Source organism: Symphodus melops (genome assembly GCF_947650265.1).
Source record: "Symphodus melops genome assembly, chromosome: 17".
Taxonomy (NCBI): domain Eukaryota; kingdom Metazoa; phylum Chordata; class Actinopteri; order Labriformes; family Labridae; genus Symphodus; species Symphodus melops.
This window is the reverse complement of record NC_136707.1, coordinates 20500794-20524529: the sequence shown is the minus strand read 5'-3', so window position 1 is coordinate 20524529 and position 23736 is coordinate 20500794. Positions and strand designations below refer to the sequence as shown.

The 23736-nt window shown below is 42.7% G+C and overlaps 4 protein-coding genes across 4 annotated transcripts; 3 read left to right on the top strand and 1 right to left on the bottom strand.

Annotated features, from left to right (window-relative positions):
• Positions 1-1800: 1800 nt before the first annotated feature.
• Positions 1801-5624, bottom strand: slc25a17l (solute carrier family 25 member 17-like). Its single transcript, XM_079366921.1, has 10 exons — positions 5541-5624; positions 5222-5440; positions 5081-5141; positions 4623-4689; positions 4180-4334; positions 3673-3789; positions 3430-3575; positions 2681-2776; positions 2045-2127; positions 1801-1956 (listed from the first exon to the last, which is right to left on the bottom strand). Exons 2-10 carry the CDS (start codon positions 5294-5296, stop codon positions 1809-1811), a joined length of 948 nt encoding a protein of 315 aa, XP_079223047.1. The 5' UTR covers positions 5297-5440; positions 5541-5624; the 3' UTR covers positions 1801-1808.
• A 1106-nt stretch (positions 5625-6730) lies between these two features.
• anks4b (ankyrin repeat and sterile alpha motif domain containing 4B) lies at positions 6731-9934 on the top strand. The gene is made up of 2 exons (XM_079366748.1): positions 6731-7283; positions 8304-9934. The coding sequence occupies exons 1-2, from the start codon at positions 7123-7125 to the stop codon at positions 9433-9435; spliced, it is 1293 nt and encodes a 430-aa protein (XP_079222874.1). The 5' UTR covers positions 6731-7122; the 3' UTR covers positions 9436-9934.
• A 1616-nt stretch (positions 9935-11550) lies between these two features.
• On the top strand, positions 11551-17506 carry LOC306837638 (kelch-like protein 24). Its single transcript, XM_079365378.1, is given in 12 exon segments — positions 11551-11728; positions 11974-12289; positions 12375-12509; positions 12601-12792; positions 13710-13853; positions 14287-14473; positions 14755-15002; positions 15005-15134; positions 15401-15577; positions 15781-15927; positions 16021-16186; positions 16681-17506. Coding segments are annotated over 11 exon segments (1977 nt in total). The 5' UTR covers positions 11551-11728; positions 11974-11995; the 3' UTR covers positions 16838-17506.
• Positions 17507-18147: 641 nt separating this feature from the next.
• On the top strand, positions 18148-23434 carry uqcrc2a (ubiquinol-cytochrome c reductase core protein 2a). Its single transcript, XM_079367182.1, has 14 exons — positions 18148-18264; positions 19615-19716; positions 19855-20004; positions 20099-20163; positions 20774-20830; positions 20915-21039; positions 21160-21257; positions 21372-21429; positions 21942-22037; positions 22122-22321; positions 22412-22492; positions 22599-22675; positions 22764-22917; positions 23113-23434. The coding sequence occupies exons 1-14, from the start codon at positions 18232-18234 to the stop codon at positions 23194-23196; spliced, it is 1380 nt and encodes a 459-aa protein (XP_079223308.1). The 5' UTR covers positions 18148-18231; the 3' UTR covers positions 23197-23434.
• Positions 23435-23736: the final 302 nt, after the last annotated feature.

The window sequence follows — 23736 nt, the reverse complement described above, 5'->3', positions numbered from 1 at the left end:
CGTCAAATAGTTTTAAGGCAGCAGAAACTTACATCCAAGCATTGCTGTAATCTAAAGAAAAAAACAGGAAATGGATTGAAGCCCTCGTTATCTCAGAGAACAGGATGCAGAGTTGCGTATATACTGGAAGACACTGCATGACGTGTGCATGCATTTACAGAGCAATACAATCATGGGTTTGTGTAAATCATCGACTGTCAAAGCACGGACAGCAGATCATAGTTCAGGTGTTTATGGTTCAGTTCGAGGCACTCGGTAACTACTGCAGTATTTGTTCACTCCAAGTCCTCATTACCATTTCTATTTAACAAAACATGTTTTGGAAATCTTTAAATCAAACCATACGGCTGGAAAAGTACTTCCAGATAGTACACACAGTTTCACACATATTCATGGGAGAACTGCACTGTGTGTGTAATAAAGAGGTCTTAAGTCTGCACATTAAAATATGGTTTTGATCTGGCTAGAATTTCCCGTTTCCTTTCACCTCTGTTACATTAGCAGTAAACAGATTAAACAGGGAATGAAGTCTCTTCAATGGTCTCGTGTTTTTGCTTTATGTTAAAAAAACACACATTTTATACCCTCACCCTTTCTTGGAGAAATGTCAATAAGAAGATTGATAGCACTCTTTATGAATGTATTTATGAAGCTATCACAGCCGGGTGACTGAGCTTTGTTAGCAACAGCTCGTGACGGAGAAACGGCTGATTCTTAGTCGAGATTGGTTGAAAAAGAATATCTGGAAAACAGCAGAAACCCTGCCAGTTTCAACCATGTAAAGAGTATAAAAAGATGGATGACATTCCCTTCACTTCCAAAGTGAAGCCAAAGATTAGGCGCTCCTCCTGCTGACTGGCTGCATTGTAGGTCATAAGCTAAATTTTTGGGGAGGTAGAGATGCATCATCCATCTTTTTTTTACACAAACAGGATTTTTCTACAAATTAACAAAAGATAGATTTAAAGGCAGAATATTTTTTCTCAAGATACACTTTTTAAGACTTTGTTTGAAATTTTCCTCAGAGTGGGAAACGAAATGCAGAAAATTAGCAACAGGTCGTATTCAAACCCGGGTGCCCATTGGAGGATTGGACCTTCAACTTCTACGCCACTGGTGGCCCCTGCTGAGTAAGTTAGATTCAATAGCCAGGTAAGCTATTAGCATTAGAAAAACATTAATTTCAAAATAATAGCAATGTTTTTAGTCTCTTATAACTTGAATTGTTTACAGGAAGGAAAAAACTTTTTCTCCGAAAGTTTTTTTTACTCAAAGTAACTGGCTTTAAATTCTCCATAAAAGTTAAGACAATAGTTCAAACTCTAACCCAAAGCACTCTTATGTTAATTTGCCTATGATATTTTCCATTTAATTAAAAATGGAGCCTCTTTAGTTCTGCAGATAGATTGCACTGTAGATTCTGTGATTTCAGCAGGCAGGCCGAAATGAAGGTTCAAGGTTTCAGAACCTAACTGTGACACACTTTTACTTCCCTCCACCTCGAAATATCAAACCAGTTTAGAGCTCCTATAAATGGCTTGGGACAATCTCCACAGAGAATTACCAGCGGATAAATATTAGGGTCATTCTGCACTTCAAGAGCCAATCAAAGGTTAAGAAAAAGAGGGCATTAGAGGTATTACAAGCTGACCTGTTATGCTGAATGATTGAGGTGAGTGTGGGAATCTGTGGATATTTAAAGGCACCAATCTCGTCTCTTATTATTATTAACGTTTTTGTGACACAAACAAGTGTCTTTTCTTTTTACCTACTAAAGATAGATGTACTTAATGCTGTATTCAAGTAAATCAGTGCTTCAGTTTCTTGTTCAGGCCCATTACTTTGAAGGTAGCGGACGTGATCTTCTCATACACCACAAACATGAGAGCGGCCGTCAGCACCGTCTGCAGCAGCTTTGCCTCCAGGCCTTTGTACAAACCGAGGGCTCCATACTTCCTGTTAGAAAGGAAAGAGTTGTTTATCAATGACCTGCCTCTTAAACACAGCGTGCTCTCTTTGTGTTTCTGTTCATCACTTCACTCACTTGATTCTGTCCATGAGCAGAGAGAAAATGCTCGAGAGGCTTCCAATAACGCCACCTTTGCCGTCACCTTTGTACTGTCCGAACTGATGGAGAAGCACACAACAGGTTCATCTTATTTACTCAGGCGTGATGAATGTTTTTTTTTTATTTTATTTTATAAAAAAGCCATTTCAGAGCGGCCATAAGAGTCTGAAGATAAACCTTACCTCTAATATATGCATGGTCAGCAATATGTGGTGGTGACCACCAAGTATACTTTAAGCACTAATTTTACATTTTCTAAATTCTACAGTTAAACCTTCACAAGATAAACACGTGAAGTCCTACAACGCCAGTTCCACATCAACTTGTTAAATGTTTCAGATGGGCCTTTTGTCTTCTGAAACAGCCGAGCGCTCGCTTTTCAGTTACTCACAAACTCCGGCCTGTGTTTCTTGGAAAGTTTATCTGGTAGAGAGTGCCTTAAGGAAAACACTGAAGGTTGCTGCTCTGTTAAAGGGATTTTTTTTTTGACATAACAAAATACTTGATATCCTACATCTGACCCTTTAACAGGAACATTACTGTGTGACATACGTAAAAGACACTTAAAAACAGGGTGAACTTTGGGTAACAGGTAGACAAAGTGTCCGTTACCCTCAGGATGGCCTGGACCGTCTGCAGAGGATATGTTGCGGTCGTAGCGATGGCCTTGGCGATGGCTCCAATGAGAAAGATCTCCGCTGAGGAAATCTGGAGAAGGAGACAAATATTAAACAGTCATGAAGGCGGTTTTCAGATTGAATTGATTTCCCAAAAAAATGACACGGCTAATGTAAAGAAGTGATATTATGCAAATTATTCTTCAGCATGTGTTCACTAATATGTCTCCCGAGCATGTCGACAAACCCCCAGAAAACGAGAAATGTCCATCCTCTCTGTCTTCTGCCTGCTCAACTTTTCAGAAAATGTGTGCTCAAACAGGCCGTTTAGAGATTTTCCCTTCATGACATCACAAAGGGCAGTAGCCCCTCCCACAGTTGGGTGACACGCCCACACCTAGGTGTTTGTTCTGCCCTCTGAGTCTGCCTTCTCTCTGTAAACAATAAGACACGGAGCGAGAAAGCTTGAGCCACCCGAGCCCTTCCAGAGAGGGGGCGTGGTCAGACACAGCTCATTTACATATTTAAAGCTACAGACACAGAAACAGCCTGTTTTTTGGGGGGGGGTTTTTGTTTAGCTCCGAGACTTATTTAAACTGGCTGAAAAGCAGGATATGTGACCTTTAAGTCTGTCTTTTTTCTATTTTTGGAAGGAAACACTTTTAATATGGACTTGGATATGAACTTCTGTAGATTTAGAAATTTCGCATTTTACACAATGATATCTTTGTTTAATCTGCTCACCTTCTTCCCTCCTCTCCCCGCCCTCCTCTTCATGCCCTCGTAAATCATGAACTGTACAGCCGGGTTGAGCACCAGGATGAGGGAGGGCAGAGTGCCGTTCCACAGAGTTCTTGGACCCTCATTGGATATGATCTGTGCGAAAGCGTCTGAAGGGAAAAAGCCCCCCCGACACAGCAAGATTAGATAACAAGAACAACACTATAAGAAACTGTAAGAGTGTAAAAATATAAATTCATCACAAACCAAAAATGCCTCTGTAGTGGGTCTGCTGGAGGTCTTCGTTTCTGAACTTGGCCCCCTGCAGCTTCAGCCGGGTGTTGACGACCCACATGGGCGTGGTCAGGAGCACATTCACCACCCCTGCATGAACAACAGACGCTCAGCTCTCTAAAACATTTTTGTATGTACCTTCTTGATCAGTGATTTACAACTGGTTTATCATCAGGACCACCAAAAACTCCTTAATGAGAAATCACAACCCATATTTGTGATATTTTTGAACCAATCAGATTTATGTAATAAAAAATACTTGACATGCATTAAACGTTAAGGTCAATCTGAACCCCCTGGTGTGCACTGGATTGCTAACACCCTGTTCAGCTCTAGCTGCACCCCGGATGAGTAGCACGGCCAGGCACCCATCGATCCTTGAACTATTTAGTTTAATTTAAAACAGATGTTACAGACTCCCTTTGTTTCTTAAAATTATTAGTCATTATTCACAGTAAGCGTCACTGTACATTCATTTACCTGCTGCGACCCCCATGAGCAGGTCTCTGCCAGGTCTGGACTTGACCTGTCCCGCTGCATTCAGCCTCTTCAGCGTGTTAAAGGTGTAGAAGTAGACAAAGTTGGAGCAGCAGAGACTGGAGATGACTGGTAACCAGCCTCGATACAGAGACAGACTGAGAGAAAGGCAGGAGGGTCATTTTAAAAGTCAGTGTGCACACATCATCAGCATCAAGAGAGAGCAGGTGAGCGGTTCGATCAGTACTGAAGCTGTCAATCATGGACCCATACCCTATTAATGTGCAGTTACACTAAAAACTGAGCATAAAGACTTTTATTTAAATGCATTTTACTGACTACTGGAATGACACTGTGGTTGTGCTTTAGTGAGTGTTTAAAGTAAAATCAGGACGCTTGTGTGGGACTCACTGTGCTGTGATTGGACAGCACACATCTATACTTACAGGCCTTCTTCCTTTGCAATCTCAGCCAGAATGACCGGGGTCGATTTAGACTTTCGCTTCTCATCCACTGAAAATGCAAAAGTGGCAAAAAGTCAGTGAAGACGTCTCTGAAGAGGAAATATTTATGTCAGATAAACACTCCAAGCAGATACAAGATAAAATCAGCAAGGAGTCAAAAGGGTCAGCGCCAAAATCTACACAAACAAGCTTTAACATAGTACTGAAATGATTATTGCACAACAACAAAACTTTGACATGCAGATGAACAATCCAGGCTAAAAAATGAAACTACTTCAAGTGTGTCTTTTAGTGTTGTCAGCTTGAGTCAGCTGCATCTTCAGGGTGCAGTAATATGTTATCTATAATGAAGTACACCTTCACACAACGAAGTTTCAATTGTTTTTAGAGCTGCTGCTGTCAGGTAACCTCTGACCAAGATGATAAGACCTCCACCTCACCCTGCAGTCTGCTTTTGGCTGTATCCAAAGGGAAGAACACACTCATCGCGGTCACACTGCCCTAGAAGAAAAAGTGCATTCATAACACTGGGTGATAATGACGACTATGACTATGAGATAGTGACTTTTTGCTTTGCTCACCATTGCACCTGCCACAGCGTGAACCAGCGTCTCGTAAGACAGAAGGCCGACAGCCGTGCCACCATTGTCGGACATCTCTGCAGCGTCTCCCGCCGGTCGGACCACAACCAGAAAGCCACAAGACCAAACGCCCGAAAGTAACCTCGGAGCGACCCGATGGAGGAGGGAGGAGGGGGGGGTGCAGGGAAGCTGGTGGTCGGCCTGGTTTGACAAGCTCTTCTACAATGGAGGCGGGGTTAGAAAAATATACTCCGCTTCTACTTCATGGTAGTTACTGAACCAGAGGCGTTTGGAAAGAGACAGAAATGTAGGAAGAAACCTGTCGTGCAGTGTTTCCTCCCAGTCTCCATTCATTGGTTGAGCCGGGTTGACAGCTTCTTCTTCTTCTTCTTCTTCTGCCAAATTGTTGTTCTTGACTTTCTTCATTCTTCTTCTGTTGATGTAATAAAGACACAACACAGCCCCCTCTACTGGACAGAAAAGGGAAGCCATGGATATCATTTTAAATCAAAAGCTGTTGTCCTACACTTTAGATTTATTTATTAATCAAGAATATGCAGAAAACATGGCACTGACTCTTTTTCAAAATATAAATTAAAAAGCATAGGTGCGTATTCAAGACAGTAATATTAAAAAGAACAATTAAATAATATCAATAATAAAATTAATTAATTAAAGAGCTTTTTTTCCTCATTTGTATTCTTCTGTATTGCCGACACGTTTTCCAGAATTTTTATTTTTTGCATCTTAGGGCTTTTATGTAAGATGGAACTTGGGTTTCGGTAAATGGACTTGAGCTCTTATTTTGCACCACATGTCACACCTACTCATTCACACCCAGATGGCAGAGGCTGCTTTGTAAAATGACCAACTGAAGCAACTTATCACATTCACAAGCCAACAAAGCAACTCAGGGTTATGTGTCTTGTCTGAGGGCACATTGTAGGCCTACATGGTTCTGCAGGGGATCAAACCCCGACCTTCTGGTTGAGAGACGACTGACTTATCCACTGTGACACAGCAGCCCGTTTCATGATGAAATAATGTTCAGCAAAAAAAAATCATTCTTCTTATTGTATATTTAATAAAAGTCCACAGTCATAAGACTCTTGCCAGTATGGGTTTTATGCTGTAAAATAGAACAAGCACGATTATTTTACTATACAGATCTGAGGCATCTGATTGTCACTTTTAATTTATACATTGGCAGATTTTGAAGTGAATTATTACACTTTGTCTCCCTAACCCTGCTGACATTTTTTATATTATATGAATGCTGTATAAACAAAATAAAACAGATAAATCTGATTTAACTGCATGCCATCCTCCACTGTCTCCTCCACTGTTTTGTCTCTCTTCTGCTGTCTCACAATTAAGGCAAAAGGCCAAAAACATATCTTCAAAAAACCCCAACAACTTTACCAGTTAAAAATAATATACATTTGTTTAACCACATTTATTTATTATACACATAAATAAAAAGTCATTTAAAAGCTTGTAGTTGTGGAAAACAATTGACTCTTTATTCAGTTAATTGGTACGAAATGGTAAAACAAATTCCTGGCCTCTTTTCAATTTGTTGAAAAAGATAAATATTTTAATAAAGGAGCAGAAACAAAAACTGTTTTTCCTCCTAAATCACTGCATTGTCCACTCTTCATTATGAAAATTTAAGTAATGATCTGGCTCAGCGTTGATGTTGGAGGAAACTGCAGCTGACGGCAGTGACCTGGACTTTGCTTTTGTTTTATGGCCCTGAGCTGCTGAAATGTTGCCGCCCAGTGATTACTTTGTTTGCTCGGGTCCGCGGTCTGTGATTCTGGTCTACGAAGGGAAGAAAACGTGGAAGAAAGAGACAGATTTGTTTGGCCTTTTTCTGTTTTGTTTTTTTTCCCTTTGAGATGTCTCGGTACCACAAAGCAGCGATTGATGGATACTTGGACCTCTTAAAGGAGGCCACAAGGAAGGACCTGAACACTGCAGATGAGGATGGCATGACTCCCACTTTACTGGCCGCTTTCCACGGACATGTCGATGCTCTTCAGCTCATATGCAGCAGAGAGTAAGTCCATTCTTTGTTTCCTTTTATTCATCTCACATACAGTCTATCCAGTAATTAAAACAACTTTTATGTAGGACAAGCTCTGACGTAAAGTTTCTGTAAATGTTTTGTATCCTTTCAGTGTGATTACTGGTATAAAAAGACAGACATGTAAATAATTTTTCTACTGTAATATTCAAACTGATCTCAAGTTTCGTAGCATCACATCTTTGGTTTTTTTAACAACATATATTAGTGATTAAATATCACTCCCTATAAGAGTGTGAGCTAAAACTTCACTCTATTCCTTTCTCTCCATAACTGTGCCAATCCATCCCCTCAAACAAAAGAGGCCTTTATCTGTCCCCACCACCCCCTCCTCCATCCATCCATCATTCATCACAACAAAAGACAGGCTGATATGTAGCACGGCACTCACACTGAAAATTAGATGTAGGAAAGGTGTTTGAGGATATTTGGTTGGGTAAATCGTTTTCCTCACCTACGTGGACAGTGTTATCTAAAACATTTCCGCTTTGTTCAACATCAGCGGGAAATGGAATTTATGACAAGTTGTTGCAAGAACACAACCATCAAGACTTTTATGACTGTGACAAAGAGGCCCAACCCTGGAGGACTTTAAAACTTAATAGTTGACTAATTATCCTCAGACAAGTTATAAGGTCTCGTTTTATTTGTATTTCGCTTTATCATTCAAATTCTTAGATTCAAAGATGTAGTTACACACATTTTTTAAAATACTTATTTTTGCCCTCTTGCAGTAAGTTAGTTGACAACATTCATGATTTCTGTTGTTAATATGTAGCTATAGGCAGGCAGCTAACTTAGCATGAGGGTAAGACATGTACATAATGAAGAGAAACCCGACTAACTCAGGATTCAATGGCTTAATTTTGCAACATGTTTCATGATTGTGCTTTTATACTTTGGAACCATGTTACTCTGTTTAGGGATCTTCAATCAATCAATTGAGCAATAGGACGTTGCAGATTTAATACATTTTCTCTTTTGTGTCTACAGAGGAGACCCCAACAGGAGTGACATCTGGGGAAACACACCATTACACCTTGCAGCAGCAAATGGCCACATGCACATCCTCAGCTTTCTGGTCAACTTTGGTGCCAATCTGTTTGCTCTAGACAATGAATTCCACACAGCCATGGATGTGGCTGCCTCCCGTGACCGGATGGACTGTGTGCGCTTCCTGGACAACTCTGCCTCAAAGCAGACAAACCAGAATCCAAAGAAGGTTGCTAGCCTTAAGAAGGAGGCCACTAAAGAAGCTGAGAAGCGTGTGAAACTCTGCGAGAAGGTGAAAAAGAGGCACCAGAGCAAGATGGATAAAATGCAACGAGGAGCAGGAAATGCTGGGTCTGTTTCAGAGGCCAGCATGGCATCAGGGTTCTCAAATGCTGGCACTATAAACAGTGTCAATGACCAGTTCTCCAGGCTTATAGCTGCTGATAAGTCTGGCTCTCTTACTGCCAGGGTTAAAGGCACGCTGCAGAAGAAGCTGGGGAAGAAAGGCACCCTACAGAGATCAGGAGGAGAGGGAAATGTCATTTTCCTCAAACAGGATGGGGGCGCCTCTGAAAAGCCAGAGTTTCTGGATGTCTTCAATGAGCAGGAAGAGGGCATGATGGATGATGAAGGAATGACAGGCTTCGAAGACTATGACGACGACGAAGATCCTGACCAAGTCAAACAGTCCATCTTCAACCGGCCAGGACTCGGAGGGCTGATCTTTATGAAGCCGATGGGGATGGAGTCAGACGACATCCCTCGTGGAACCAACGAAAATCTCGGTTTCCTCGTTCAGAACGAGTTATTCGAGGCAGAAGAAGATACCACTGGCCTCGATGCGAATGGTGACGCTGATCTGCCCTGGGACCAAGAAGACCTGGGACTGGATGATGATGAAGATGAGGAAACCTCTCCTTTGGATGCATTCCTGTCGTCCATCTCGTTGCCAGAGTTTGTTCCCGCATTCAACAGAGAGCACCTGGACCTGGAGGCGCTGATGCTCTGCTCTGATGATGACCTGAAAGGCATTCGAATCCAGCTGGGACCAAGAAAGAAGATCTTGGAAGCTGCCGCTCGCAGGAAGAGCGCACTCGAAAACCCCGGCATGATGAAGGACAGCTGCTTATAATCTGAACAGAGATTAATGATCATATAACTTAAGAATGAGTGTGTGCCTTTTGTAAAAACAGCCAATAGATTGATATTCTGTTGAAGATAATTTTGCAAAGCCTTTTTTCGCAAATAATTACCGCAATTTATTGTATAAAATTTGTGCTTGAGATTCTGCTGAGCTCTGTTTATATGCGTGCGTAATAAACGATTAAGAAAGGAGCTTCAGTTTAAATTGCTAAAATATCAACAACAGACTCCACACATTTTGTTTGAACAAAGATTAAAAAAAAAAATATTATAATCCAGAGGAAAAAAGAGTGACTTGATTTTAAATTGACAAAATTGCCTTGTAAATAAAACGATGTGCAGAACTAGTGAATTTATGAACAAGTCCATAAATTTGTTTACAGGCTCATTATCTTATGATGTGCTGTTCTATGTTTACTTAATACCACTTGGACTGTTTTCAACAAACTTGTTAAAATCATGAAATAAATATATAGTCTGCAACATTAGGTATCCAATTCAAAAGTCTCTTCTGCTTGTACTGTATGAGTTTGTGTATGTGCCTACTTGTAGTTGTGCATTGTGGGGACATAAATCTGGTCGAACAATCTTGCTATGGGGACCCATATTCCATATGGGGGACTAAGAATCGGGTCCATCAGAAATTAGCATTACTTTAAACAGTTTTTTTTTTATTACCAAAGGAGCCAATTTGCTGAATGTAAGAAACACAAGCAGATAAATGAACAAACTCACTTATGTTACTGCACAGACTTCATGGCAATTACTTCACTCTATTCCTTTCATGGAAAGTTAATTGAAAGCAAGTTTTTTGGAGATTAATTAAAATACATTCCAGTTAAACAGTCATTGCATAAAGATACTATAACTGCATTAAAATACTGTCACGTTTTGCGGGTAGGAAACAGGGAGGGAGGACACAAGTGCAGGAACAAAAATATTTATTAAACAAAAGGCAAAACAAAACATACTCAAAAATCTAAATCCAGAACGAGTGTGAAAAAACAAAGTAAATCCAGGGAACAAGGAATAGACAGGCAATGATGGAAACTCATCACAGACTACACTGGGAAAGACAAAAGACAATGAACCAACAAGAGACTCAGGGAAAACACAGACTAAATAGACATGGGGTAATCAGACACAGGTGAGACTAACGAGACAATGAGGACAATCAGGGAAATCAGACAGGAGGGAAACACAAGAAAAAAAGAACACAAGTTCAAATTAAAATTCAACACTGACAACACAACCAAAACCAGAAAAACCCCCAAAATAAAACAGGAAACACTAAAGACTAGACTTAAAACACAAGACAGGAAATAAACTAACAGGCAACATAGGAGGACACAGGGAAACACACTCAAGACTTAAGTAAACACAAGACTATGAAACATTAAAGCACACAAGGGAAACAATCAACACTAGGAAACAAATAGAACACTAAGGACAGAATGAAAACTAAAACAGGATGAAACAGAACCAAACCATGACAAATACGCAGACTCACAAAATAGTGTAAAAATTAAGCTTATAAGATAGGAAATATAATTTGAGCCTTCGTGAAAGGACATGGATATATTAACAGGCTCCTGTGAATGGTTATACAGCACCCCAATGCTAGTTACTTTGGCCTTGCCAGTGATAGGTAGAAGAGTTATAGTGTGCAGCAGTTTTGTTGTTGTTTTGTTTTGTTTTTAGTTTGTTATGCGGCTTCCAAATGGCAGTTTACATCATGCACTCAATTTTAGCAATTAAATTAATTATTTCATAATGCTTTTAAAATGAAATTATTTTACTTTAATTTTACTCGTCCTTGTTACTTCCTTTTTAAAAACATTTTAAAAACAATTTATGTTATCCTCCAATACTGTTTATAGTTTTTTGTGTCCCCCCCCTTCCTTAAATGAGACTGTACCCTTGTTAAGAAAAGTGCCAAATCAAAATACTGCTATTATGATTAATATTGACAATTTAATTTGCGTCGCTGAAACCAACGCAAAAAAACCCCGAGACAAAACCGGAAGTTTACTGCAGGGCTTCCTCCCTACGTTCGCCGCAGATGTGGGCGGGGCTTCGGCGGAGGGGCGTTAAAAAAGTGCTGCTGCTCACTATTTGACGCTGAGCTGTGTGTATGCAGGAGAGCGTGTTTTTGCGCCGTACTGGTCACGATTATGTCGAGCAGGTAATTCTGTTTCACTGGAGTTTAATCCCTCCTGTCTGTCGGTGTTCTCCCTGAAAACACTGATCAGTGTCAGAGCAGCCGAGTCCTTCCTCCGGAGGTGAGCCTCATTAGTGAGCTAATAGACAATCTCAGCTCGCCTCTCTGCCTCGGGATTGTTAACAAACGTCACTCCTATGTCTTGTAGCTTAAGGGGCTAACTTGACAGAACTGCTGGACTAGGTTGTTTTAAACTCGCCCTTGTTACCTGTTGTAAGCAAACACGAACAGTATACGTCAAAGTGTCCTAACACAGTTGTCTGTTTTGCCTCCTCCTCCTCCTCCTCTCCCTCCTCCTCCTCCAAGGTTTGCCTAACCCAAGTGAGATATGGCTGAAATCAGTGCTGTCAACGCCGGGTTGCCCTCACCGTCCATGATCAACGTCACCTTCCCGGTCCTGGAGGACGCCAGCAACGCCGTCGCCGCCGCCTCCTGCCCTCCTGCAGCCCCCCTGACAAAAGACGACTACCTGTTTGTGGAGACCAGGCACCCCAGCACCGTCCTGCAGGGCCTCAACAGTCTGCGGCTCAACAACGCCTTCTGTGATGTGACCCTGTGCTGTGGAGGACAGGAGTTCCCCTGCCATCGTATTGTGCTGGCCTCGTTTAGCTCTTACTTTCAGGTGAACGTCTTGCAACGATCTGGGGTTGTGTTCATAAGTTAGACATTCACATGTACAGCTTACATTACCTTGTTTATCTCCTCAGGCAATGTTTTCCACTGACCTGATAGAGTCCAAACAGGAGCGGATTGCCATCAATGGGGTTGAGCCTCAGATGATTGGTATGCTGGTGAGCTACGCCTACACATCAGAGGTCTACATCTCTAAAGCAAATGTGCAGGTATAGGATCTCCTCTCCCCTTCTTCTCCTCCTCCCACTGCTTTCAGAGACCGATCATTTGTGCTTAAAATCCCACTTTCATCCGGTGCAGGCTCTGCTGGCAGCAGCCAACCTGCTGGACGTGATGGCCGTGCGCGAGGCTTGTTGTCGTTTCATGGAGAGTCAGATGGATGAGATGAACTGTGTGGGGATTCACTGCTTCGCTGAGGCCCATTCTTGTAAGAGGCTGGAGAACAGCAGCATGGGCTATATCCTGGAGCACTTCGGCAGCGTGTCTCAGCAGGTGAGAGGCCGATGGAGAGAAATCATCGTTAAAGCTCCTGTGAGGAACTTTTGCGATGAGTTTGGTGCCCCCTGTGGACAAAGCAGGGTGGTGTTTTTAAAGTGTAGTTTTGCTGGGTGTGGATTATCACCTGCTCTGACACCTACCAAGCAGCACGTGTGACCGCCATATATAATAACTGGATGGGAAACGTATTGCTTATGGTCTCATTTGCCTTCGTAGGTCATAAAGAGGCTTCAGAGTTAATTCCAGTTTGTTTAAAAAAAAAAAAACTTCTCACTGGAGCTTTAACATGGTCATCAGGTTCATACAATGCTGCCTCTGCACGTGCCCCCAGTAAACAGCTCCCCAGGAGAGCGTAAGCGGGGCGGTGTTGTGTGTTTCATGTGTGAAAGGGGATTAACAAAGATAATCCACCTTCCTGTCAGCATTCATACCAGTGATTAACTCCAGCAGAGTCACACGCCCCTCCGCTCGTCCCACTCTGAGTTTAGAAGTTGTAGTTTCTCTTACTTTTGAATGCAGAGGAGCTTTAAGTCATTCTGTGAAAACCACACTGACGATAAAGAGATGACGGATTCAGTGCAGCTGCTTTTGTTATGAATGGGATTTTAGTTGGACAGCTCCAACCTTCATATTCTAAATGAGCAACATCACTAAATGTGCAGATCTAAACTCAATGTGGAGGAAGGATGCATGTAATGCCTGTAAAATATTTATGCAAATCAAAAAATATGTTGTTTTTTTTGTTTTGTAAGACTTTGTTGGAAATAAAACCCCAACCCATCATTGTGTACCAAATATTTCACATACTGTATTTGGTCGTTGTTTTGACATGCTTTGGTAGTTATGTGAGGTTTTTCTGGTTCGTGTTTGAAGAGCAGGTGTCAAGTGTTGTTTTCGGTTTTTCCCTGCAGGAGGAGTTCCTGTCTCTGTGTGTGGACAAGCTGACGGAGATCCTCGCCAGTGACCATCTAAACGTGCCCAAAGAGGAGGTGGTGTTTGAGGCGGCCATGCTGTGGCTGAATAAATGTTCCTCTCGCAAACAGAGCTTTGAAAAGGTATTAATCTCTCCGTTACACACGAGCCTGGGTGCTACTGCTTTGCATCCTGCAGGAAATGTGTTCATCAAATACACAGTTTTCATCCTGTCCTTCAGTCACTACTGATATCCTAAACACACCCGAGAGACGAGCACATGTTTGAGGTTAACTGAGCGGCCTAAAGAGCCCTCGTCTCAACAGCTGTTGAGGTTGGCATGTAGCACGTGATTTATGAAAGCCGTAACCGCTGTCAGCCAAATACCACATGCAGTAATTAGATGTTGGGGCCCCCTTGTTAAAGGACCTCATTTTTTTCTGTTGTGGTCCTCTGATAGGTGAAAACATAATTTTCCTGCATGTCAAAGAATTTTGAGATCTATCTTTAAAGGATAAATAATCGGTTGAAGTTCCAGTTCATCAGCTTTTCTCTTCTTCCGTTTGCTCCTCGAAGGTACTCGAACACATCCGTCTGCCTCTGATCAGCCCTTACTACCTCCACGATGTCATCGAGTCTCTGGATGTGGTGAAGGAGAACCAGACCTGCCAGAGGCTCATCTCCGAGGCCAAGGACTACCTGCTGCTGAAGGACCGCCGCGGCGAGCTCTACTGCTCGAGAGCGAGGCCACGCAGGTCCACAGGTGAACACAGATGCACCATTTACATTCAGACAGACTGAGCATCCATCACACGAGCTGAGGCATTCAGACTAGACATGGAAAAATAACAATACCTTTTAATTTAAATGCAGATTTCTATTGTCTGCATTTTCCCCTTTTATGCAGAAATGATTCAACAGAAGAACAAACGTTGAGGTTTACCTGAAGTTGCAGCAGCACACCTCTGCTTTGTATCTTGTTAGTTCCAGTAGGCTTCGGCTCACACCTCCTCTGTTCTTTTCCTCCTGTTTCCACGGCAACAGGGACAGCTGAAGTGATAGTGACAGTTGGCGGGGAGGATGCAAAAGTGGTGCTGCGCAGCGTCGAGAGCTTCAACCCCGTCACCAACCAGTGGAAGAATCTGGCGTGCCTCCCGTTCGCTGTGAGCAAACACGGGCTGGTCGTGTCGGGTGAGGAGACGCTGACGGTCCTGATGAGAAGTGCAGAGACGACGGCTCTTCATATTGTGTCTCTTGTTAACATGTGCACGCACCCCTCCCGTCCGTGTCCGCAGACTCCACTCTGTATCTGGCCGGAGGAGAGTTTCCTGACGGATCAGCCAGCAGGGAGATGTGGCGCTACGACCCCTGCTTCGACTCCTGGTTCGAGATGGCTCCGATGAACGTAGCTCGCTCTGAGTTAGGTGAGGCAGTCAAACCCAGACATGTGTCATGGACTGAAAATAGTCATCATATAAAAAGCCTTCTCAATCACCTCACAAAGATTAAGGTCATATGAAGGCATTATGAAACTTTTTTTTTTTTTTTTTTTTTTTTTCCATACCTCCTCCATCTCATCCCGTGAACATTAAAAGCAGGTCATGAAGATTTGGTGGCGGCTCATGTTTTGTTTACTCAGTGAGGGCATTAAGCTGTTGTTTTAAGAGACTTTATTTATTTTTCTCCCCAGGCCTGGTCATGCTGGACGGCTTTGTGTATGCGGTTGGAGGATGGGAGGGCCGCTCTCGTCTGGATTCCGTTGAGTGCTACAACCCTCACACCAACTCTTGGCAGTTCACCGACTCCGTCAAGCTGGCCGTCACGAGTCCTGCTGTAGTCGCCTTGGATGGATTGCTCTATGTTACAGGTAGGAAACGCAGAATGCCCACCTGCAATTTAATTGACAGTTTTCATGGAGATGACATGCAACAAAGGGCTGAGGCTGCTGCAGCGAGGACTATAATCTCTGTACATGGAGCGTGCAACATAACCATGAAGCTATCAGCTGCCCAGTTTCACTTTTACTTTGCTACTCAAGTTAAACACTGATTGAACTTGTTTTTTGTGAAGGTGGTGCAGTTCTTGAGGACGGCGATGGAACGGACCTTGCTCAGGTGTACAACACTAAAACATGTGTATGGACAGAGGTGGCTCCCATGCAGATCGCTCGCTCTGGTTCAGCTGCCTGTACACTCAAGGGAAAACTTTACGTCATCGGTACGTGACGCAACACAGATCTCACACGCTAGACACGCACGGCGTCCACTCCGACTGTTAAGTCTCTTGGTCTGTCACTCGACATTTTCACAGGTGGATGGCACGCTTCGACAGAGAACACGGATAAAGTCGAGTGTTACAATCCCAAGACCAACCAGTGGACCATGTGCGCCCCCATGAAAGAGCGACGCTACCGGCCCGGTGTTGCTGTGGTGGACGGGAAGATCTATGTCCTAGGAGGAGAAGAAGGCTGGGACAGGTGAGGGACGACTGTTAAAAAAAAACCAAAAAAAAAACCTGTCTTGTAAATGCAATAATCATCTGACTCCAAGTGAGAACTTCTTTAGGAGTCCAGGTATCTCTTGAGAATCGAACTTTTTTTTTTTTTTTTTTTTTTTTTTTGCAATAAGGGTCTAAGCTTAGTTAATCTGATGTAGCTACTGTCTCTCCCTCAAATTCAGTATCCCAAAAACTCTGGGGTCAGAGTCGCTGACTGTTCAGTAACATACATTCTTAGCCATCTGAATCAGGAATGTGCAACATAAAACACTGCAAAGTTTCCTGTTCACATCTGCACATCCTAACTGTGACATGAAGGATGAGCTAATCTTCCAGAAGAATGTGAGAAATGTGCAAAAGGGGCGCCGATTCCACTCCAGTGGATCTAAACCAGAGGACAAGACACCCTCTCTTCTTCTCTTATGTTCTGTACTACTGTGCGATTCCTAAATGCTGATGACCTTTCACCTGCAGGTATCATGACACCATAGAGAGGTACTGTGACGAAACGGACACGTGGGAGATCGTCGGGGAGATGCCCACCAGTCGCAGCTGGCTCAGCTGTGTGTCTCTCCAGCTGAGGAAGGACTGCTCTACGAGCAGCTGTCCCGATACGGCGATCGATAACTGAGCGAGGATGTCGGAAAGAAACCTTGTGAAGAAAATCTTATTTGCACCCTCTTCGAGGAAAAGCGCACTGTAGCGCTCAGAGCTGCGGAGAACAGCGATCTGCAGAGGGAAGCCTAGATTTGGCATACCAGTGTTTGAGCTGTTACTGTTTGCAAAGAGCAAAGTGTTTTTAATTGGTGACTGCTCGTTGGGGCTCACTCACTCCGTCCTTCACGTGTTGACAAAGGAGGCGTTGTACATGAAGCTAAAGTGTGGACTGAAATGAGTGTCTGTTTAATGACTCCTTCAGAAGTCTAAACCCCACTCGCTGTAAGATGTGAACATGTTCAGGGTTCTGTTTCAATGTCCTGGAATCTGTGAAAATCCTCCCAGCCAACGTATTGTATTTTTGTATAAGTTATCATGTGATGTATTGATTGGGGTGTGACGGCTTAAAGAAACATTTCACTCAATCAAAAGATGCTCGGTGGGCCAAAGAATCTTCTTGTGAATGTGTTCAAGGTTACCTGTGGAAAGAGGTGTCTTACATGTGCAGTTTATTTTGTATTTAAACTTTATACGTTCTGAATGATTATCACTACCTGTAATATGTCGAGTATATTTTTGTAATGTAGTGTGCATCATGCATTTTAAAATGTAGTTAGGTTCTAATAAAGATGTTTAATTCTTTCATGTGAATGCTGTTTTTGTTATCCTTGAACTCGTTGTCCTATGCCCTTAAAATGTTTTCACACAGCACTAATTTCATTATTGTGGTTAATTTTTTTTGTTAATATTTAGTTAAATACTACATAACATAGCAAATGTTTTATCCAAAAATGAAAAACTAAAAACATACAAATCACCAATATACATTTTTGAGCAGCAATATTAAGATTTCTTAGCGACAACAGCTGTTACCATTTTATCAGTGTTTTGTTTTTTTCCAATCAGTAGGACCACAGTGATGGTTGGGGTCATAATTGTATTTCAAGGTATACAGATATTCACAGGGAAGAAGAAGCCTGGAAGTGTCTGGACATTGTAGTAGGTGCACTTTGTAGTTTTGGTAGAGAAATTTGAAAGTTGGAGAAATACACATTCTGTTCATGACTGTATACAAACTGTTTCCGGGACCCATTTTTTTCCTTAGAATAAAGTTTGTGACCCCAACAAATCTATATATTGACCTTTTAAAACACTAATAAACCTCCGCACTCTTTTCAACATTGATTCTCACACTTATTCCCAGTGGAAGAAATTGTAGGCTCTACTGTGGTGTTTAAATTTAATTGTAAATTTGTCTTGACATTCTAAATCATCTTTGGTCGTTCTTGTGCTGCGCGGTGCATTGTGGGTAAAACGTCAGCCCGGCAGCCATATCTGGTCTGAAGGAGAGAGAGGTTTGGAGGAGTCATGAGAGGAATCCGGTCTCTGAACAGTCTCCCCGTAAGTCCCGGTCCTTTACCTCGTTTAATGGGAACCATGTAACCCCACAGGAGTAAAACCTCTTCCGGCTGTTGGCTCCTAAAGTGAGACAAAACAAAGAGGTGGTCCTAGTTAGCCAGCCGGCTAGTTAGCATGCTAGGTGGCTAGCTAATGCAGGTTTATCAAACGTGAGGCTGGTTTCTGTGATTTTAGTTCTTCACATGTCCCAGGTAGACATAAGGAGGTACATAGTTGTAAAACACCCCGAGTGTTTGTCCTAGCTTCCCATCTATGTTGTTTCTTTTTGTGTTTCTTTGATCAGCTGGTTGAAACCTGAAGGTCATCTCGCGTGCTCAAATATTTCCTGCAATTTGTCTTAAGAAACACACAGCCCTCCCTCTTTTGTTTACGGTCTTTTCTTGGCAAAATTCTGGTAATTTACTCACAGTATTCCCAGGCTTTGTTGTTCAGATTGTATAATGTGCAGGAGTCACTTCAGGACACTGTCGGTATGACGTGCCATATATGGACATGTTTACATGGCACGTACACATAAGTTTACTGTCAACTCTTATTTGTTTATTTTTCAAAAAGTTGATTAATAGAAAACAACAATCTCATTTATTTTGTGAATCATTTTTAACCGCATAGTGGACGAGTTTAAAGTATGGAATAATATTTGAGAATTGAATATAAATTAATTGGTCACAATGTGCCTTCACAAGAACAAAAATGACAACATTAAAAAAACAGCAACTGATTAATTAAAAGTGCATGGAGCCGAATTTAGTGAAGTAATAATAGTCTAAACAGTCATTTCATAAAATAATGTGCAGTACAAAGTGTCAGACTTTGCAGACACTGGTCAGTAATAAAAGTCAGAGTTACACAGGAGTCAATCATTTCAGCTCAACCATGCTGGAAAAAACAAAAACAGGATATACCTTCAGCTAACATTACTTCTTGTTGTCTGTAAGTGGGAAACCCAGAAAGTGTTAAATGCTCAGTAATTTATAAATACAAACCAACAATTAGTATGCAGGCTTTGTGTGTCAAGACAAAAAAATGAACCAGGGCCATCTGGTGTCCTGTTTGTCCCTTGTAGGTTGTCCTTAACGTTCACGTATAAGACAGCCGGTGTTCTGAGAAACTTAAGGTCATGTTGTGTGATTAAGACTTTGGCCAAAGTAATGTCAGTCAGAGGAAGAACGTTTACTTTTCTCCAATTAGCTTTCTTAAATCGAGACTTTTTAAAGTGGCACCTCTTTCACGCAGACGTAACGTAAATTATATTGTGAGTACTTCAGTCCATTACTACCAAAGAGAACATGATGAACTGCTGCTTACGGGGTCACTTGTCACTTTCAATAGAAACGCTGCTATGCAGCTACCAGGAGGAGTGAGGCCCTGACCGAACCGCTTGCCGTGCGCAAACCGCCGCCTGGTGCACCGCTCCCTGCCCAACATGTCCAGGTAAGGGCTGCTCCTGTCAGAAACTGTAGGCTACAGTCCGACTGTAAACGACTGCTCGTTTGACAAAAAATGGTTTAAAAAAAAAAAGTTAAGTGTGTCAAATATTTGCTCTCAGTTTGTTTTTCTTTGGTACTTCAGGTGTCCAAACTCCCAAACGGCCTGGTGGTCGCGTCGCTGGAGAATTACTCCCCCATATCCAGTGTTGGCGTGTTTGTGAAAGCCGGTAGTCGCTTTGAGACTGTGGAAAACCAGGGCGTCTCTCATGTACTGCGACTGGCAGCAAACCTGGTAATCAGCAAATAATTAGATTTCTGTTTTTGATCGCTTTAATTTGCTGCTGCACTCGGGTGGGATCTGGTACATTATGTGTTTTCTTTTGCAGACCAACAAGAGTTCATCTAGCTTCAAGATTTGTCGCAGTGTGGAGGCGCTGGGCGGCAGCCTGAGGTCAGTGAGGAAACTCTCTTCACATGTAAGGGCTTGACATTGAGGGACATTTGCCACTGACCCGACCAATGTCACCACCCAGGAACATGTATTCACAAAATAAAAGTCACCAATTTACCCAAACAGAAGAAAATGAACCGATCGGATGCAGAACCAATTTATTTGTAACTTTTTTTCTAATTCTTTCAGTCCTTCCTCCACCTCCTCCTCCTCTGATGGCTGGATGTTTTTCCTTCTTTAAATGTGTGTTTAAGTGCAGCGAGCGCCCTTGGAAGAGTATCAACAACAAAACTGTCAGCGGTGGCGTTCTATTAAACTGTGACACAGATGTGCACAGGCGCTAATGAAACATTAATGCTGAGTCATTAATAAACAAGATGAACTCATAAGAATCACTGTACCTCAGGAAAACAGTGACAGCTGTGTGACTGCTGTTTTTAGTTTGGAGGCAGCATCTTAACTGGCCTGAGGGGGCCACTGAAACGTGTGATCAGCTTTCTATGTCGAGCCCTGCATGTACACGCAGACAGTCTAGACTGTAAATAGGGAAGAAGAATACGTGTGTACCGGCAGCCTATTCCCACTCATCCCACTTGTTGTTTTTCTGCAGCGTGACGTCATCGAGAGAGACCATGGTCTACAGCGCAGAATGTTTGAGAGATCAACTGTAAGTGTTGCGCTGTGTGGTGTGTATTTGTTTTATGTTGACACACTGTTATATGGACCTAACTGTGTCTTTATGTGTGTTCAGAGATTTATTGCTGGAGCAACTGGTGAACGTGACGTCAGCTCAGGATTTTCGGCCGTGGGAAGTTGCCGACCTGACGCCTCGGGTGAAGATTGACAAGGCTCTGGCTCAGCAGTGTCCTCAGATCGGTTCGTACCCAGAGCAGCAGCAGCGGAGCTCTTTTCTATCAGAGTTTTCACCGTGGAAAAGCTAAAGACAGCCACTGTGACCTGAACAGAGAACTTTGTTTGTCCTCTTACGTCATGCAGGTGTAATTGAGAAGTTGCATGAAGCAGCGTACAAAAACGCCCTCTCCAACTCTCTGTACTGCCCTGACTACATGGTCGGTCAAATCTCCACTGGCCAGGTACGATCTGTCTTTTCTCTAACAGTAATAACTTGTCTCTCCGAAAGTGTCTAAATCGTTATTTGTTAGTTTTTCTGCATCTCTCTTACACTCCTCCTTCTCCTCTCCTCGTAGCTGCAGTCGTTTGTTGAAGACAACTTCACCACCGGCAGGATGGCTCTTGTAGGACTAGGTGAGTGTTTGCTGCCGCTCAGTAGTGTGACTGCATCACAGCTTCACACAGCCGACAAAATGCCTGTCAGACTAGATGGTGACAGATCCATTTAAGAAGTCACGGTGGGAATCCTGCAAAATGAAATGGAAGCTCTTATGTCCGTGCACGGAGGAAAATGTCTGACGGAGTGGAGATGTTCCTTCCTTCTTTCTCTTAATGAGAGGTCTCTGCAGTGGCCTCTAGAGGTATCGGGTGGTAATGCACGTAGCTCATAGGGAACGATTATGTTAAAGTCTTGTCATGTTCATGCCACTAAAATGCTCATAAACGCAGGTAAAAAGTAAGTAGATCTCTGGCCTTACTCTCGAATCTCATTTGGCGTGTTGCAAAAATATCTGCTGCCAGTATGTCTGGATGATGGCATATTGTGTTCATATTAAAAGTTTCAGTATCCAGATTCTGTTTTCTTTGAGTTCATGGAGGTGCTCTGTAAGTTAACATTGTTTTTATTTCCTGATTTATGCATGCAGGTGTAAATCACTCGGTCCTGAGGCAAGTGGGGGAGGGGCTCCTGAGTGCCCGCACTGGGGCTGGTGCTCCTGTGGCTCAGGCTGTGTACCGTGGAGGTAAAACTCGATCTTTAAAGCGACTCCACACTTCCTAAAATTCCTCACAGCCTCATTTTTCATGATTCAAATATTTGTGTGTAGGTGAGCTGAGGGTGCAGAACAATGACGACTTGGTCCACGCCCTGATTGCCAGCGAGGGTGGTGTGTCAGGTAGTGCGGAAGCTAATGCCTTCAGTGTGCTGCAAAGGATCCTGGGAGCTGGTCCACATGTAAAGAGAGGCGCCAACATCACCAGCAAACTGAGCCAGGGTATCGCTAAAGCCACCACACAGCCTTTCGATGTAAGATTAAAACAAAGTGGAAATAAAAAGAACATATTTCTCTATTGTGGAGGAGTGTATTGAGTATCACATGGCCTCTATCTGTTTCAGGCCACAGCCTTCAACGCCTCATATTCTGACTCTGGCCTGTTTGGCGTCTATACCATTGCACAAGCCGACGCTGCAGGAGAGGTGTGTGCACGACTCACTTCATCCTAGACGAATGTACAAGCGTCTTTTAAATGTGTAAAAATCCCCAAAATTAAATTTCACTAAATGTTCTTGTTGTCTTCTGAAGGTGATCAAAGCCGCCATTGCTCAAGTGCAAGGTGTTGCCGAGGGAAACGTATCAGAGGCTGACGTCACCAGAGCAAAGTGAGCTCAGGGATTTATGTTTGAGGGGTAAAGACGGTGTTTTTTCCTCTCTTTATGTTACTAAAGTTTGGTCTGTTTCTCCATGTAGGACGCAGGTGAAAACAGAATACCTGATGTCTATAGAGAGCTCTGAGGGCCTGTTGGAGGAGATCGGCGCTCAGGCTCTGGCCACTGCAGCGTACCAACTCCCTGACTCTGTTATCCAGGCCGTAGATGCCGTCACTCATGATGATGTGGTCAAGGTCAGTTTCCTCTGTCGGGCTTCCGAATATGTTTTACACCTTGAGAGGTTGCTTGTAGTGAAAGCCTTCTGACTGATCATGGATGATGCTTTCCTTTTTATTTTTAGTTTGCTTTTGTTTTCAGTCGGAGGAAAGTTCAAACCTAATGTTTTCTAACTGATAATTTAAACAACTCTCTGTCCTCTCTTTTTACAGGCTGCGAAGAAATTTGTAGACTCCAAGAAGACTATGGCAGCTAGTGGACACCTTGTCAACACGCCGTTTGTGGATGAAGTATGAAAGATAAATTAAGAAAAGAGTGATTTTAAACTTGGGCATGCTGCGGTGTCTGGCTGCCTAAAAAAAGGAAATAAGACCTCAAAGCCTCAGCCAGCCGCAACACTTATTTGACGTCACCAATCGTTTGTAGTCTGTCCATACTGCCATACTTGTAAGCAACAACGGTAACAGGGAGCTGGAAAACCATAATGCATTTTTGTCCATTTAACTGTATATCTATGTAAATTAAAGAAATGACAATGATAACAAACGGGGGTTCGTCTGATTTTGTTTTTTGTTTTTTATATGAATGTGGCGTTTCAGGGTTGTATCCGGAGTGTGAGGTGATGAAAGTGTTAATAAAACAAGGCCGCAGGTATTTTTAGAACTTGAATAATGTTGTTTTGTTTATCAACCAGTAGGGGGAGCCAAAACACATTGCCAGTTTCCTTTTAAACAATGTTGGTGCTATATTTAGACTACACCCACCTTGTTTTTGCTTACAAAGATCACTAACCTGAGTTACAGCAGCAATAAATGCACATGAAGATGTCAACTCAA